This window comes from Rutidosis leptorrhynchoides, chromosome 2, assembly GCF_046630445.1.
Source record: "Rutidosis leptorrhynchoides isolate AG116_Rl617_1_P2 chromosome 2, CSIRO_AGI_Rlap_v1, whole genome shotgun sequence".
NCBI classification, from domain to species: domain Eukaryota; kingdom Viridiplantae; phylum Streptophyta; class Magnoliopsida; order Asterales; family Asteraceae; genus Rutidosis; species Rutidosis leptorrhynchoides.
Window position 1 is genome coordinate 153,393,269 of NC_092334.1, and position 19,268 is coordinate 153,412,536.

Here is a 19,268-nt window from a genome sequence, read left to right on the forward strand (position 1 = left end):
AATTGATATAGGTTCGTGAATTCGAGGCCAACCTTACATTGTTCAATGTCGTCATATGTATTTTTACTACAAAATACATGATTGTGAGTTTTATTACTCCCTTTTTATATATATTTTTAGGACTGAGAATACATGCGCTGATTTTACTAATGTTTTACAAAATAGACACAAGTGATCAAAAACTACATTCTATGGCTGGATTATAAATATTGAATATCACCCCGTTTTAGCTTGGTAACCTAATAATTAGGAAACGGGTATGGCCCCTAATTGACGCGAATCCTAAAGATAGATCTATGGACCTCGACAAGTCCCATACGGGGTACGGATGCTTTAGTACTTCGAGATTATTATTATTATACAGACGAGAGGTTCTGTTTGGGGATATTCTATGCATTAAAGTTAAGTCGGTTATCAAGCGTTCACCATATGAATGATTTTTAATTCGCGGGTTACGCGTGTTATTTTGTACTCGGGTTACGTGTACAATTAAATATCTGAGAAATCTTGTGGTCTATTAAAATGATGGAAATGAATGTTTATGTTAAACTAATGAACTCACCAACATTTTGGTTGACACTTGAAAGCATGTTTATTCTCAGGTTTGAAAGAAATCTTCCTCTGTGCATTTGTTCATTTAGAGATATTACTTGGAGTCGTTCATGGCATATTTCAAAAGACGTTGCATTCGAGTCGTTGAGTTCAATAAGATTACTATTAAGACATTTATAGTTTGGATATTTTATGAAATGGTATGCATGCCTGTCAACTTTCGATGAAATGAAAGTTTGTCTTTTAAAAAATGAATGCAATGTTTGTAAAATGTAATATATAGAGGTCAAGTACCTCGCGATGTAACCATATGTTATCGTATTCGTCCTTATGGATTAGGACGGGTCATTTCAATAAATACCGGTTATCGTTCCAAGGACAGCTCAAATGCAATTCAAGATTATTAACTAAATGAAATAACTAAAAGAAAATGAAATAAAGGAAATTATTTCTTTTGGTTATTTAACGATTATTCGATTCAATGACAGTTCAAACTTAAATACAAAGTGTTTGGTTGTTTTGTATTAATAAAATGGATTGAAGATAGATATAAACTCAGAAGATATCGGATATGTTCACCTAAACTTTATTCACTCGTGTTGGATGTTTATGAACTAAGACCCGATCAATCACTAAACAATTGCAATTAAACTTGCCGGTTCACCAGGAATTCCCCTAAGTGAACACAAAAATCCGGATTACACAAGTGCAGGGTTCCCTGTCACTGTAGACCTCCAGACTGTGGTTAATTTATCTGACTGACTATTAGACCTAAACTGTGACTCAGAATTCCCTGAAATCAATAACTAGCCAACACTCATTGTACTCAGTCAACCCCTATATCAACTAATCAATTCAAGCATTCATTACAGTCACGAATAATGTACAAGTGTTTAAAATAATTTAATTAATCAATTAAATATGCCGGACGCCAATAAACGTCACTAAATTGGATAGCCACAGAATCAATAAATCAAAAGCTTCAATTTTTATGAACAATTACACTAGACTTCAAATAAGTCTCATTCATATGAACAATCATAATCATCAATTGCTTAAATCAATAAGTCTCAACAAGAATTCAATTGTAAAAGCTAATAATCATCAGTTGTTCAATAAGCAATCTCAAAATACATCAAACACAAGTATTTAGTCTGGATGAACATATAAAACTTAGCCTATGATCATGTTCAAGACGAGATTCATTAAATAAAAAGATAAAGAAGGCATGGAATCAAAATAGGGATTAACTGAGATGATAATCAATGTTTTGATAACTATTGTGTTTTACTTTCCACTATGTATTGAAAAAGAAATGTAGGGTGTCACACCTAGTACCAGGGCTAGCCATCCCCATCCAATCCCTCGAGGGCTAGTGTAGTGACCCGAACTTTTCCATGTTTATATATATTAATTGAGATTGATATTTACATGATTAAATGTTTCCAACATGTTAAGCAATCAAACTTGTTAAGACTTGATTAATTGAAATATGTTTCATATAGACAATTGACCACCCAAGTTGACCGGCGATTCACGAACGTTAAAACTTGTAAAAACGACATGACGATATATATATATGGATATACATATGGTTAACATGAGATTATGATAAGTAAGTATCTCCATAAGTATATTAACAATGAGTTATATACATATAAACAAGACTACTAACTTAAGGATTTCGAAACGAGACATATATGTAACGATTATCGTTGTAACGACATTTAAATGTATATATATCATATTAAGATATATTAATATATCATAATATCATGATAATATAATAATTTAACATCTCATTAGATATAATAAACAATGGGTTAACAACATTAATTGAGATCGTTAACTTAAAGGTTTCAAAACAACACTTACATGTAACGACTAACGATGACTTAACGACTCAGATAAAATGTATATACATGTAGTGTATTTAGATGTATTAAAATACTTTTGGAAGACTTCAAGACATATATCAAAACACTCATACTTAACGAAAATGGTTACAGTTACTTTTCCATTCTTTTCTTTCATCAAGAATTCTAGTCGTATTCTTACCCGTATTATACACAGCTTCAAAACGTACTTACTATGAGTATATACCAATAGGAACTAGCATGGGATTCCACTCTTGATTATGTCATGTATGACTAATCAATTTTAACTTCTACCATGAGCTAGTCAACTAACTAGAACTCCTTTTAACCCCACTCACCACTCACCAATTACCACTCATCATTCACTCCATTTCACTTCCAATTCTCTTTCTAATTCTCTCTCAACACACACACACACTATTATGAACGTATTTTTCCAGTAGTTAATCATCATCTTCATCAAAAATCACTTCAAGAATCAAGCTATAATCATCATAGGAAGAACACTTCAAGAACACTTCAAAAATCCCTTCAAGTTTACTAATTTACTTCCAAGCTTTCTAATCCATTCCAAGTAATCATTTAAGATCAAGAAACCTTTGTTATATACAGTAGGTTATCTTTCTTATTCAAGGTAATATTCATATTCAAACTTTGATTCAATTTCTATAACTATAAACTATCTTAATTCGAGTAAAAATCTTACTTGAACTTGTTTTTGTGTCATGATCCTACTTCAAGAACTTTCAAGCCATCCAAGATCCTTTGAAGCTAGATCATTTCTTGTCACTTCCAGTAGGTTTACCTACTAAAGTTGAGGTAGTAATGATGTTCATAACATCATTCGATTCATATATATAAAACTATCTTATTCGAAGGTTTAAACTCGTAATCACTAGAACATAGTTTAGTTAATTCTAAACTTGTTCGCAAACAAAAGTTAATCCTTCTAACTTGACTTTTAAAATTAACTACACACATGTTCTATATCTATATGATATGCTAACTTAATGATTTAAAACCTGGAAACACGAAAAATACCGTAAAACTGGATTTACGCCGTCGTAGTAACACCGCGGGCTGTTTTGGGTTAGTTAATTAAAAACTATGATAAACTTTGATTTAAAAGTTGTTATTCTGAGAAAATGATTTTTATTATGAACATGAAACTATATCCAAAAATTATGGTTAAACTCAAAGTGGAAGTATGTTTTCTAAAATGGTCATCTAGACGTCGTTCTTTCGACTGAAATGACTACCTTTACAAAAATGACTTGTAACTTATTTTTCCGACTATAAACCTATACTTTTCTATTTAGATTCATAAAATAGATTTCAATATGAAACCATAGCAATTTGATTCACTCAAAACGGATTTAAAATGAAGAAGTTATGGGTAAAACAAGATTGGATAATTTTTCTCATTTTAGCTACGTGAAAATTGGTAACAAATCTATTCCAACCATAACTTAATCAACTTGTATTGTATATTATGTAATCTTGAGATACCATAGACACGTATACAATGTTTCGACCTATCATGTCGACACATCTATATATATTTTGGAACAACCATAGCCACTCTATATGTGAATGTTGGAGTTAGCTATACAGGGTTGAGGTTGATTCCAAAATATATATAGTTTGAGTTGTGATCAATACTGAGATACGTATACACTGAGTCGTGGATTGATTCAAGATAATATTTATCGATTTATTTCTGTACATCTAACTGTGGACAACTAGTTGTAGGTTACTAACGAGGACAGCTGACTTAATAAACTTAAAACATCAAAATATATTAAAAGTGTTGTAAATATATTTTAAACATACTTTGATATATATGTATATATTGTTATAGGATCGTGAATCAACTAGTGGCCAAGTCTCACTACCCGACGAAGTAAAAATCTGTGAAAGTGAGTTATAGTCCCACTTTTAAAATCTAATATTTTTGGGATGAGAATACATGCAGGTTTTATAAATGATTTACAAAATAGACACAAGTACGTGAAACTACATTCTATGGTTGAAATATCGAAATCGAATATGCCCCTTTTTATTAAGTCTGGTAATCTAAGAATTAGGGAACAGACACCCTAATTGACGCGAATCCTAAAGATAGATCTATTGGGCCTAACAAACCCCATCCAAAGTACCCGATGCTTTAGTACTTCGAAATTTATATCATATCCGAAGGGTGTCCCGGAATGATGGGGATATTCTTATATATATGCATCTTGTTAATGTCGGTTACCAGGTGTTCACCATATGAATGATTTTTATCTCTATGTATGGGATGTGTATTGAAATATGAAATCTTGTGGTCTATTGTTACGATTTGATACATATAGGTTAAACCTATAACTCACCAACATTTTTGTTGACGTTTAAAGCATGTTTATTCTCAGGTGAATACTAAGAGCTTCCGCTGTTGCATACTAAAATAAGGACAAGATTTGGAGTCCATGTTTGTATGATATTGTGTAAAAACTGCATTCAAGAAACTAATTTCGATGTAACATATTTGTATTGTAAACCATTATGTAATGGTCGTGTGTAAACAGGATATTTTAGATTATCATTATTTGATAATCTACGTAAAGCTTTTAAACCTTTATTTATGAAATAAAGGTTATGGTTTATTTTAAAAATGAATGCAGTCTTTGAAAAACGTCTCATATAGAGGTCAAAACCTCGCAACGAAATCAATTAATATGGAACGTTTTTAATCAATAAGAACGGGACATTTCAGTTGGTATCCGAGCGTTGGTCTTAGAGAACCAGAAAATTTGCATTAGTGTGTCTTATCGAGTTTGTTAGGATGCATTAGTGAGTCTGGACTTCGACCGTGTTTTCTTTAAAAATGATTGCTTAACATTTTTGTTGAAAACTATATATTTTTAACATATGAATATTATGTGATATATTAATCTCTTAACGTGTTTGATATTATGTGATAGATGTCTACCTCTAGAACAAGTCCCATTGACTCACCTAATAATAATGAAGAGTCAAATGTAAATTGGAATGATTCGTGGACTGATTCACAAGTTCCCGAAGAGGAACCGGAAGAAGAGTCGGAACCGGAAGAAGAATCGGAACCGGAAGAAGAATCGGAACCGGAAGAAGAAATAGAACCGATGGGGGAAATAATAAAACGGTTAAGTAAAAGAGAATCCTCAACCAACCGACCAAGGTTAATTATGGTCAATGGTGTTTCCGCCAAGGAAGCAAAATATTGGGAGGATTACCAATTCTCCGATGAATCGGATTTCGACGAGAATTCCGATGATGTTATAGAAATTACCCCAACTGAATTTAAAAAGGCAAAAGAAAATAATAAGGGAAAGGGCATAAAAATAGAGAAATCTAATTCCAACCCCGATGAACTTTATATGTATCGTCAACCCCCGAAGTCCTTAAGTTGTAACAATGACCCTGGAACCTCTAAACCACCAGGTTTTTCTAAACCAATGTGGACAACGACGGCTCGTATTAGGGGAACATCATATATCCCTAGAAACTTGGCAAAACGAACCAAAACCGAACAAGAAGAAACGAGCGAGTCGGAATAAGATAGTTGTATTCGTGTGGTGTAATATATGTAATATAGTGTGCTTATGCTTTATGATATATGTAAAAATTGCTTGTATTAATAAGTATTTTTTTTGAATCTAACTCTTGTCAATTTTACAGTATAAAAACACAAAATGGATAGACAACCCAATATTTTAAGAGACCTACCCGGAGACATGATTGATGAAATCTTGTCTAGAGTCGGTCAGAATTCCTCGGCACAACTATTTAAGGCGAGATCAGTTTGTAAGACATTCGAAGAACGTTCCAAGAATGCCCTGGTTTATAAAAGGCTTTCGTTCGAAAGATGGGGGATATCACATTGGGAAATCCATAAGTTACGATGTGTTTACTTTGACGCATATATTACGGGGAACCCAAATGCTATTTTACGCAACGGGTTAAGAAATTATTTTGACTCAGTATATCCGAATATAGGACTTCGTGATTTAGAAAAAGCGGCTAACATGCAACATAAAGAAGCATGTTATGCTTATGGGTTAGTAATGTTCGCTTCTCACCAAAGTGAGAACAAGAACATCGGGCTACAACTATTAAACAAAACGTTCCCACAAGTGACGGAGTCGGTAATTGGGGTAAGAAATGAGGTTTTTAGGTTATTACGAGACTGTTGGTCATTACGTAACCCTCGTCCCTTTGACGCCGTTACAACACACTGTCTTATCAACGGCCATAACGGTTATGTTCCACAAGACCAAGGATGGGAAGTAGTCCTAGTAAAACCAGAATGCATGACTTGTTTCTGGACGTATGAATTACGTGTCTTTATTGCCTTTGCTGAACGACTTGTGTACTAGCTAGAATTATCTTCACCACTATCTTGTATCAAAGTTATTGTGTGCTATATTTCATGCTTTATGTAAAATAAGCGGTATTGTAAGTTTGTAAAATATTGTATAAAAGTTTGAACGCGAAATATTATTACAATCAGTTTTTCATATAGAATTGTAGTAGTTGAATTGTATATTAGCTACTAAGTATGAACTTAACGGGTAGGTACTACCCGAATTTAAACTTATAAAACGCTAATATGAAGAAAAAGCTTTTATAAATGAGTTCATATTATGCTACGAAATACTATTAACTACTCTTAATATTCTGTATGATTAACTTGTTCCATTTGACTATTTTAAAGGAAATGGCACCGACTACTCGACACACCGTGAATATGAATGAAGAGGAATTCCGTACTTTTCTAGCTTCAAACATAGCCGCAGTACAGGCTGCGCTACATACCAACAATAACCTTGGATCTGGCAGTACAGGAAATCGTGTAGGATGCACCTACAAAGAATTCACTGCCGGCAAACCTTTGGAATTTGATGGAACCGAAGGACCGATCGGATTGAAACGGTGGACCGAGAAGGTTGAATCGGTGTTTGCCATAAGTAAGTGTACTGAAGAGGACAAAGTGAAGTACGCTACGCATACCATCACAGGTTCTGCGTTAACATGGTGGAATACCTATCTAGAGCAAGTGGGACAAGATGATGCGTACGCACTACCGTGGTCAGCATTCAAGCACTTGATGAACGAGAAGTACCGTCCCAGAACCGAGGTCAATAAGCTCAAGACAGAACTTAGAGGGTTACGAACCCAAGGATTTGATATTACCACGTACGAAAGACGATTCACAGAATTGTGCCTATTGTGTCCGGGAGCATTCAAAGATGAGGAAGAGAAGATCGACGCGTTTGTGAAAGGATTACCGGAAAGAATCCAAGAAGATATAAGTTCACATGAGCCCACCTCCATACAACAGGCATGTAGAATGGCTCACAAACTAGTGAACCAGATTGAAGAAAGAATTAAAGAACAGACTGCTGAAGAGGCCAATGTGAAGCAAGTCAAAAGAAAGTGGGAGGAAAACGGTGATAAGAATCACCAATACAACAACAACAGCAATTACAACAATAATCGCAACAATTATCCCAACAATCGCAACATCAATCGCAACTACAACAAACAGCCCAATAACAACAACAACAACAACAACAACAGCAACTACAACAATCATCCCAACAACAATAATAACCGCAACAACAACAACAACAATCAGAAGCAGCTATGCCAAAGGTGTGAAAAGTATCACTCGGGGTTCTGCACCAAATTTTGCAACAAGTATAAAAGAAATGGTCATAGCGCGGCGAAGTGTGAGGTCTACGGACCAGGGGTTAATAGAACGAAAGGAACAAATGGTGTCGAAATGAGTAACGGCGGAGCAAGTAGTGTCGGAGCAAGTTATGCCAATGTAGTTTGTTATAAATGTGGAAAACCGGGCCACATTATTAGAAATTGCCCGAACCAGGAGAACACAAATGGACAAGGCCGCGGAAGAGTTTTCAATATAAATGCGGCAGAGGCACAGGAAGACCCGGAGCTTGTTACGGGTACGTTTCTTATTGACAATAAATCTGCTTACGTTTTATTTGATTCGGGTGCGGATAGAAGCTATATGAGTAGAGATTTTTGTGCTAAATTAAGTTGTCCATTGACGCCTTTGGATAGTAAATTTTTACTCGAATTAGCAAATGGTAAATTAATTTCAGCAGATAATATATGTCGGAATCGAGAAATTAAACTAGTTAGCGAAACATTTAAGATTGATTTGATACCAGTAGAGTTAGGGAGTTTTGATGTGATAATCGGTATGGACTGGTTGAAAGAAGTGAAAGCAGAGATCGTTTGTTACAAAAATGCAATTCGCATTATACGAGAAAAAGGAAAACCCTTAATGGTGTACGGAGAAAAGGGCAACACGAAGCTACATCTTATTAGTAATTTGAAGGCACAAAAACTAATAAGAAAAGGTTGCTATGCTGTTCTAGCACACGTCGAGAAAGTACAAACTGAAGAAAAGAGCATCAATGATGTTCCCATTGCAAAAGAATTTCCCGATGTATTTCCGAAAGAATTACCGGGATTACCCCCACAGCGATCCGTTGAATTTCAAATAGATCTTGTACCAGGAGCTGCACCAATAGCTCGTGCTCCTTACAGACTCGCACCCAGCGAGATGAAAGAACTGCAAAGCCAATTACAAGAACTTTTAGAGCGTGGTTTTATTCGACCAAGCACATCACCGTGGGGAGCTCCTGTTTTGTTTGTCAAGAAGAAAGATGGTACATTCAGGTTGTGTATCGACTACCGAGAGTTGAACAAACTTACCATCAAGAACCGCTACCCACTACCGAGAATCGACGACTTATTTGATCAACTACAAGGCTCGTCTGTTTATTCAAAGATTGACTTACATTCCGGGTATCATCAAATGCGGGTGAAAGAAGATGATATTCCAAAGACTGCTTTCAGAACACGTTACGGTCATTACGAGTTTATGGTCATGCCGTTTGGTTTAACTAATGCACCAGCTGTGTTCATGGACCTTATGAACCGAGTGTGTGGACCATACCTTGACAAGTTTGTCATTGTTTTCATTGATGACATACTTATTTACTCAAAGAATGACCAAGAACACGGTGAACATTTGAGAAAGGTGTTAGAAGTATTGAGGAAGGAAGAATTGTACACTAAGTTTTCAAAGTGTGCATTTTGGTTGGAAGAAGTTCAATTCCTCGGTCACATAATGAACAAAGAAGGTATTAAGGTGGATCCGGCAAAGATAGAAACTGTTGAAAAGTGGGAAACCCCGAAAACTCCGAAACATATACGCCAGTTTTTAGGACTAGCTGGTTACTACAGAAGGTTCATCCAAGACTTTTCCAGAATAGCAAAACCCTTGACTGCATTAATGCATAAAGGGAAGAAATTTGAATGGAAGGATGAACAAGAGAAAGCGTTTCAGTTATTGAAGAAAAAGCTAACTACGGCACCTATATTGTCATTGCCTGAAGGGAATGATGATTTTGTGATTTATTGTGACGCATCAAAGAAAGGTCTCGGTTGTGTATTAATGCAACGAACGAAGGTGATTGCTTATACGTCTAGACAATTGAAGATTCACGAACAAAATTATACGACGCATGATTTGGAATTAGGCGCGGCTGTTTTTGCATTAAAGACTTGGAGGCACTACTTATATGGGGTCAAAAGTATTATATATACCGACCACAAAAGTCTTCAACACATATTTAATCAGAAACAACTGAATATGAGGCAGCGTAGGTGGATTGAATTATTGAATGATTACGACTTTGAGATTCGTTACCACCCGGGGAAGGCAAATGTGGTAGCCGATGCCTTGAGCAGGAAGGACAGAGAACCCATTCGAGTAAAATCTATGAATGTAATGATTCATAATAACCTTACTACTCAAATAAAGGAGGCACAACAAGGAGTTTTAAAAGAGGGAAATTTAAAGGATGAAATACCCAAAGGATCGGAGAAGCATCTTAATATTCGGGAAGACGGAACCCGGTATAGGGCTGAAAGGATTTGGGTACCAAAATTTGGAGATATGAGAGAAATGGTACTTAGAGAAGCTCATAAAACCAGATACTCAATACATCCTGGAACGGGGAAGATGTACAAGGATCTCAAGAAACATTTTTGGTGGCCGGGTATGAAAGCCGATGTTGCTAAATACGTAGGAGAATGTTTGACGTGTTCTAAGGTCAAAGCTGAGCATCAGAAACCATCAGGTCTACTTCAACAACCCGAAATCCCGGAATGGAAATGGGAAAACATTACCATGGATTTCATCACTAAATTGCCAAGGACTGCAAGTGGTTTTGATACTATTTGGGTAATAGTTGATCGTCTCACCAAATCAGCACATTTCCTGCCAATAAGAGAAGATGACAAGATGGAGAAGTTAGCACAACTGTATTTGAAGGAAGTCGTCTGCAGACATGGAATACCAATCTCTATTATCTCTGATAGGGATGGCAGATTTATTACAAGATTCTGGCAGACATTACAGCAAGCATTAGGAACTCGTCTAGACATGAGTACTGCCTATCATCCACAAACTGATGGGCAGAGCGAAAGGACGATACAAACGCTTGAAGACATGCTACGAGCATGTGTTATTGATTTCAGAAACAGTTGGGATCGACATCTACCATTAGCAGAATTTTCCTACAACAACAGCTACCATTCAAGCATTGAGATGGCGCCGTTTGAAGCACTTTATGGTAGAAAGTGCAGGTCTCCAATTTGCTGGAGTGAAGTGGGGGATAGACAGATTACGGGTCCGGAGATTATACAAGAAACTACCGAGAAGATCATCCAAATTCAACAACGGTTGAAAACCGCCCAAAGTCGACAAAAGAGCTACGCTGACATTAAAAGAAAAGATATAGAATTTGAAATTGGAGAGATGGTCATGCTTAAAGTTGCACCTTGGAAAGGCGTTGTTCGATTTGGTAAACGAGGGAAATTAAATCCAAGGTATATTGGACCATTCAAGATTATTGATCGTGTCGGACCAGTAGCTTACCGACTTGAGTTACCTCAACAACTCGCGGCTGTACATAACACTTTCCACATCTCGAATTTGAAGAAATGTTTTGCTAAAGAAGATCTCACTATTCCGTTAGATGAAATCCAAATCAACGAAAAACTCCAATTCATCGAAGAACCCGTCGAAATAATGGATCGTGAGGTTAAAAGACTTAAGCAAAACAAGATACCAATTGTTAAAGTTCGATGGAATGCTCGTAGAGGACCCGATTTTACCTGGGAGCGTGAAGATCAGATGAAGAAGAAATACCCGCATCTATTTCCAGAAGATTCGTCAACACCTTCAACAGCTTAAAATTTCGGGACGAAATTTATTTAACGGGTAGGTACTGTAGTGACCCGAACTTTTCCATGTTTATATATATTAATTGAGATTGATATTTACATGATTAAATGTTTCCAACATGTTAGCAATCAAACTTGTTAAGACTTGATTAATTGAAATATGTTTCATATAGACAATTGACCACCCAAGTTGACCGGCGATTCACGAACGTTAAAACTTGTAAAAATGACATGACGATATATATATGGATATACATATGGTTAACATGAGATTATGATAAGTAAGTATCTCCATAAGTATATTAACAATGAGTTATATACATATAAACAAGACTACTAACTTAAGGATTTCGAAACGAGACATATATGTAACGATTATCGTTGTAGCGACATTTAAATGTATATATATCATATTAAGATATATTAATATATCATAATATCATGGTAATATAATAATTTAACATCTCATTAGATATAATAAACAATGGGTTAACAACATTAATTGAGATCGTTAACTTAAAGGTTTCAAAACAACACTTACATGTAACGACTAACGATGACTTAACGACTCAGTTAAAATGTATATACATGTAGTGTATTTAGATGTATTAAAATACTTTTGGAAGACTTCAAGACATATATCAAAACACTCATACTTAACGAAAATGGTTACAGTTACTTTTCCATTCTTTTCTTTCATCAAGAATTCTAGTCGTATTCTTACCCGTATTATACACAGCTTCAAAACGTACTTACTATGAGTATATACCAATAGGAACTAGCATGGGATTCCACTCTTGATTATGTCATGTATGACTAATCAATTTTAACTTCTACCATGAGCTAGTCAACTAACTAGAACTCCTTTTAACCCCACTCACCACTCACCAATTACCACTCATCATTCACTCCATTTCACTTCCAATTCTCTTTCTAATTCTCTCTCAACACACACACACACACACTATTATGAACGTATTTTTCCAGTATTTAATCATCATCTTCATCAAAAATCACTTCAAGAATCAAGCTATAATCATCATAGGAAGAACACTTCAAGAACACTTCAAAAATCCCTTCAAGTTTACTAATTTACTTCCAAGCTTTCTAATCCATTCCAAGTAATCATCTAAGATCAAGAAACCTTTGTTATATACAGTAGGTTATCTTTCTTATTCAAGGTAATATTCATATTCAAACTTTGATTCAATTTCTATAACTATAAACTATCTTAATTCGAGTAAAAATCTTACTTGAACTTGTTTTTGTGTCATGATCCTACTTCAAGAACTTTCAAGCCATCCAAGATCCTTTGAAGCTAGATCATTTCTTGTCACTTCCAGTAGGTTTACCTACTAAACTTGAGGTAGTAATGATGTTCATAACATCATTCGATTCATATATATAAAACTATCTTATTCGAAGATTTAAACTCGTAATCACTAGAACATAGTTTAGTTAATTCTAAACTTGTTCGCAAACAAAAGTTAATCCTTCTAACTTGACTTTTAAAATTAACTACACACATGTTCTATATCTATATGATATGCTAACTTAATGATTTAAAACCTGGAAACACGAAAAACACCGTAAAACCGGATTTACGCCGTCGTAGTAACACCGCGGGCTGTTTTGGGTTAGTTAATTAAAAACTATGATAAACTTTGATTTAAAAGTTGTTATTCTGAGAAAATGATTTTTATTATGAACATGAAACTATATCCAAAAATTATGGTTAAACTCAAAGTGAAAGTATGTTTTCTAAAATGGTCATCTAGACGTCGTTCTTTCGACTGAAATGACTACCTTTACAAAAACGACTTGTAACTTATTTTTCCGACTATAAACCTATACTTTTCTGTTTAGATTCATAAAATAGAGTTCAGTATGAAACCATAGCAATTTGATTCACTCAAAACGGATTTAAAATGAAGAAGTTATGGGTAAAACAAGATTGGATAATTTTTCTCATTTTAGCTACGTGAAAATTGGTAACAAATCTATTCCAACCATAACTTAATCAACTTGTATTGTATATTATGTAATCTTGAGATACCATAGACACGTATACAATGTTTCGACCTATCATGTCGACACATCTATATATATTTCGGAACAACCATAGACACTCTATATGTGAATGTTGGAGTTAGCTATACAGGGTTGAGGTTGATTCCAAAATATATATAGTTTGAGTTGTGATCAATACTGAGATACGTATACACTGGGTCGTGGATTGATTCAAGATAATATTTATCGATTTATTTCTGTACATCTAACTGTGGACAACTAGTTGTAGGTTACTAACGAGGACAGCTGACTTAATAAACTTAAAACATCAAAATATATTAAAAGTGTTGTAAATATATTTTAAACATACTTTGATATATATGTATATATTGTTATAGGTTCGTGAATCAACCAGTGGCCAAGTCTTACTTCCCGACGAAGTAAAAATCTGTAAAAGTGAGTTATAGTCCCACTTTTAAAATCTAATATTTTTGGGATGAGAATACATGCAGATTTTATAAATGATTTACAAAATAGACACAAGTACGTGAAACTACATTCTATGGTTGAATTATCGAAATCGAATATGCCCCTTTTTATTAAGTCTGGTAATCTAAGAATTAGGGAACAGACACCATAATTGACGCAAATCCTAAAGATAGATCTATTGGGCCTAACAAACCCCATCCAAAGTACCGGATGCTTTAGTACTTCGAAATTTATATCATATCCGAAGGGTGTCCCGGAATGATGGGGATATTCTTATATATATGCATCTTGTTAATGTCGGTTACCAGGTGTTCACCATATGAATGATTTTTATCTCTATGTATGGGATGTGTATTGAAATATGAAATCTTGTGGTCTATTGTTACGATTTGATACATATAGGTTAAACCTATAACTCACCAACATTTTTGTTGACGTTTAAAGCATGTTTATTCTCAGGTGAATACTAAGAGCTTCCGCTGTTGCATACTAAAATAAGGACAAGATTTGGAGTCCATGTTTGTATGATATTGTGTAAAAACTGCATTCAAGAAACTGATTTCGATGTAACATATTTGTATTGTAAACCATTATGTAATGGTCGTGTGTAAACAGGATATTTTAGATTATCATTATTTGATAATCTACGTAAAGCTTTTAAACCTTTATTTATGAAATAAAGGTTATGGTTTGTTTTAAAAATGAATGCAGTCTTTGAAAAACGTCTCATATAGAGGTCAAAACCTCGCAACGAAATCAATTAATATGGAACGTTTTTAATCAATAAGAACGGGACATTTCAGCTAGAAGCTAGATGACCTGAATGATCTACGCATCGGGAACCGTTTGACAGGCCAGACACAAATTACTAAACCAATGACATACAACCAAGCCTACAAACAAAAGCCAACTTAAACAAAAGAAAGAATAAATAAATAAACAACGGTACTTTTTATTAAGTGATAAAATGGATAAACTTTATAAAACGAAATAAGGTTCATCAAAAATGAAACCTTCTTTAAACATACAAAACCAAGAAAACTGATCAAAACTGAACAAATCTAGACAATGCTCACAATACTAACAAAGATTGCAAAAGACCTACAAAACACAAACAACACGCCACGACTCAACAAAACATATGAAATCCAATCTACCAACGACTGGAAGATTAAAATTAATATTCATCAAAAAGCTAAAAATAAAAAACAACCAACGTTCAAAACACAAACGCTAAAACACGAACGATTAAACGTCCTTAATAAACTTGCTGAGCACCTCCAACTCCTCATCGTACGTGAACTTCTTTTTTCTTTCATTTCTCGGCTTTTTAACAAACCTTGATTCGAAAGATGGATTGCTAGAATTAGCAACAATATGTGGTTTGTTGTATTGCGGATTTGCTAGTTTTCAACGTGTATAATAAATTTAAATTTTCATATAAAAACAAACCTACAATCAAACTCATATATACATATCAATATCTCAAATGAGACTCTGAAATTAAATTAGAAAGTCACGGAATTTCATGTCAATCTTGTCCGGTCGAATTTTTCGACGTCTGTCACCACTGACGGTGTAACGGACCGTCGGCCGACACCGGACCGGCGTCGGTTACGGCCTCGGTCTCCCAACTTCTTGAAGTCGACGGCGGCAAAAATCCGTTGGTGCTCTACATTTTACAAAAAACTAGCCGTTTTAACGGCTAGTTTTTGTTTTTGTTTTTGTTTTTTTTTTTTCCTAATTTAATCTATAAGTAACACATTTCATTTCACCATTTTTACACCATTTCACTCTCATTTCTCCACAACTTTCTTATTTTATACATCATTTTTTTAATTCATTTTAATAATGTCGTCTTCTTCGAGTTTTTTCGATGATTTTACCAATTATACGCTCGATATATTAGATGAGGTCGATTTAATGAAGGTGAAAGTTCTTGTCGTCGTTACATACGTCGTGATCATTATGGTGCACATGAGCATTTGATGAATGATTATTTTAATGAAGGTTGCAAATATACGGATGAAAATTTCAAACGAAGGATTACGTGCCGACTTAGTTGAGGATTTGTGGTCAAACCGAGATTAAACATTTTATTATGTATTTTTTTTATTTATATTTATTATGTATTTTATTTTATGAAATTTAAATTATGTATTTTATTTTATGAAATTTAATTGTATTTTATTTTATTCTATGAAGTTTAAATTCATTAAAAAAATTTAATAATAAATAAAACAAAAAAATAATAATAAAATATAAATGAAAGTTGAAATGGAAGCTGTGGACACCTCTACCCATGTCACTATCAGTCAATTTCAGCTTCTAAAATGAACACTGAAATAGAAGCCGGAAATAGACTACGGACACCCAGGGAAGGGGGGAATTGTTATGGGGGGCTTTTATCAAAGGATGACAGATTTTTTAAAATAATTATGGCTCTACTAAGTGAGTCAACGGCAATCGTCGATTTATTGACGACTTTACCGCCACTTAGAACCTAAATTAAACTCCAGGCATGATTTAAAACCCATGAAAATTTGATCTCACCATTTTCATGGCGTCTCGTTTGTATATTTTTTAATTTTTTATTTTTTATCTACTTTTTATGTTGTACTCTTTTTTCTTTCTTTCCTTCCTACTTTCTGGCCGGAGGTCCCTGGAAGCAATCTCTTTATCCGTCGAATAGAGAGAAAGGACTTTCTATACTCTTTGGAGTGTTTCACTCGGTGTGGAGAAATGATTTCTCTGTATTCTAGGATAGAGGAAGGATTGTCTACGATCAACCTCCCCCATACCCCATATAAGTGGGATTGGGTATTGTTGTTGTTGTATATTTGTTAAAATAATCATTAAATAAATATAAATATGACTAAAGTAAAAAAATAATATTAAATAAACTTAAATTTTATGTATTTGTTAATTGTAAATTGAATAAAGTTAAAAATACTTGTAACTTTTTGTAGACATTTACATATTTAATGGGGGTTAATAGTAAATAGTAAAAAATCCTTTAACCTAAACAGCCACCCATCGTCTTCTTCATTTTTCAACTACAATTTTTTTTTCAAGGCTTTCAATCTTCATTTTCATTTTGTTTTGAGCTTCATTTATTTTCTTAAATAATCAAAAGCAATAGATCACCCAAACACCCAGCCAATCACAAACCAACACCTGTCCAAACCGCCCTTTGCTTCTTCGTGATCCGGCGACAAACGCCGCCTCACAAACGCCCACCGCCGCCCATTTCCGGCATTTGTGATGGCGTTTGTGGCGGCATCCGGCTCTATGCCGCCGCGTTATCCATGGTCTAAGTTAATATCACGGGGACTCATGCCAGGATGGGCATGAACATAAAAGAAGGTAAACGTTACGTACAGCTTTCAAGCTCATTTTATAAAAGAAACACTTGATTAATTTTATGAAAGAAATAGAATGTTTACATTTCCAAACAATAAATCAATAAATATCTACATCTACAATTCTACAATATCTACGGTATGGGAAAATGAACAACCGGATAAAAAATATATCCCATCTCAACCTCATCCATTTTAAGATCAAGCCACGTGTCTACTAATCTTAAACCCAGCGGCTCTAATAGTTTCTACTCAGCCGCCAAAGCCCATTGTAATTTTACTTGACATCAGATCGGGTTGACTCGTCAACTGACTCGATATCTGACTCAGTTGCCACACCACTAGGTCCCACACCAGACGGTGATTTCCTACTCATTGTTAACATCCGCGTGAACGACATCAACCGACTTCCCGGTGACCTAAACCCTTGACTCGGTGACGTAAGCCGATCCAACCGAAACTCGCTCTGACTCGGTACATCTATTCTTATATCAATTAATCCTTTCCTTCTATCCGTACCTGACGTCGTTCCGTCACTCGAACCCGGTTCAGCTACTAAATTCGTCGTTTCCGGTTCAATAACCGGTTCGACCGGTGACCGGCAAAGCGGACAAGTCGAATTACTATAGAACCACATATCAATACATTCTGTATGAAAACTATGTTTACATTTCGGTAAAACCCTACCTTTCTCACCGTCTTCAAATTCCGATAAACACACAGCACATTCCGGCGTATGTGTTTTACTTTCCGACGAGTATAAAAACACCGGCAGCGATTTCAATACATTCGAATCGAGTCCACTGGAAGCAGTAGGCGAAATTGCACTATTGTCGGTGTAAAATATAATACGTGTGGATCGATTTTGACGGTTTCGGCGGCGAGTTTCGTTCCGACGGTAGATACGGCGGAGGTAACACCGGGCGTATAAATGGAGAACGCCTAAGAAGATGATGACGAAGAATAGGATGATAATTACTGATAACATGATTTTGCCGCTAATTGCGTAGCTTTTTGAGGTGGTAAGTTGTTGCTGATCGTCATCTGGCCATTGGTTGTTGTGAAATGAGGAATTAGACATTGAATTAATTAAATTAAATTAAAAAAAAAAATGGTTTAGATAGAAAGAGATATGTGTATATAGAGATTGATAGATATAGGTGTGTGTATGTATAATAACGTATGTATGGGAAAAGGGAAATTTCGAGGTTGGTTCGTTTGTTTTTATGATGGTTTGAAAGTGGAGGAAGCAGCTTTTATTGATTGAGGTATGCGTGGAAGACGCGGGAATTATAAAATCACGAAATTACCCCTCTAATTTTGTTGATTGATTAAATTATTTTAGGGTGTAAATGATTTCTGCTAAACTTGAACTTGATTGTGTTCGAGTTCGACTTATACAGATTCATTAAGATAAGTTTGAACTAGTCTCGTTTCAAACCTGGCATACAAAGTTCGAGTTCGGCTTATTAAGATTTAAACATGTTTAAGCTTGGCTGATGTTAACTCACTTATTCAATAATACTCCCTCCGTCCCATATTAATAGTCATTATTCCATTTTGGGATGTATTAAATTAATAATCCACTTTCATAAATAAAAAAGAATAAGAAGCTTAAGTTCTATTATACCCTTAATGTATGTGGATAGGATTAAAGGAGAAAGAAAAA

The 19,268-nt window shown here is 34.8% G+C and overlaps 1 protein-coding gene across 1 annotated transcript; it reads right to left on the reverse strand.

Moving 5' to 3' along the window:
• Positions 1-17,641: 17,641 nt before the first annotated feature.
• Positions 17,642-18,730, reverse strand: LOC139891511 (RING-H2 finger protein ATL2-like). Its single transcript, XM_071874482.1, has one exon. The coding sequence runs from the start codon at positions 18,678-18,680 to the stop codon at positions 17,877-17,879; it is 804 nt and encodes a 267-aa protein (XP_071730583.1). The 5' UTR covers positions 18,681-18,730; the 3' UTR covers positions 17,642-17,876.
• Between the last annotated feature and the right edge of the window lie 538 nt (positions 18,731-19,268).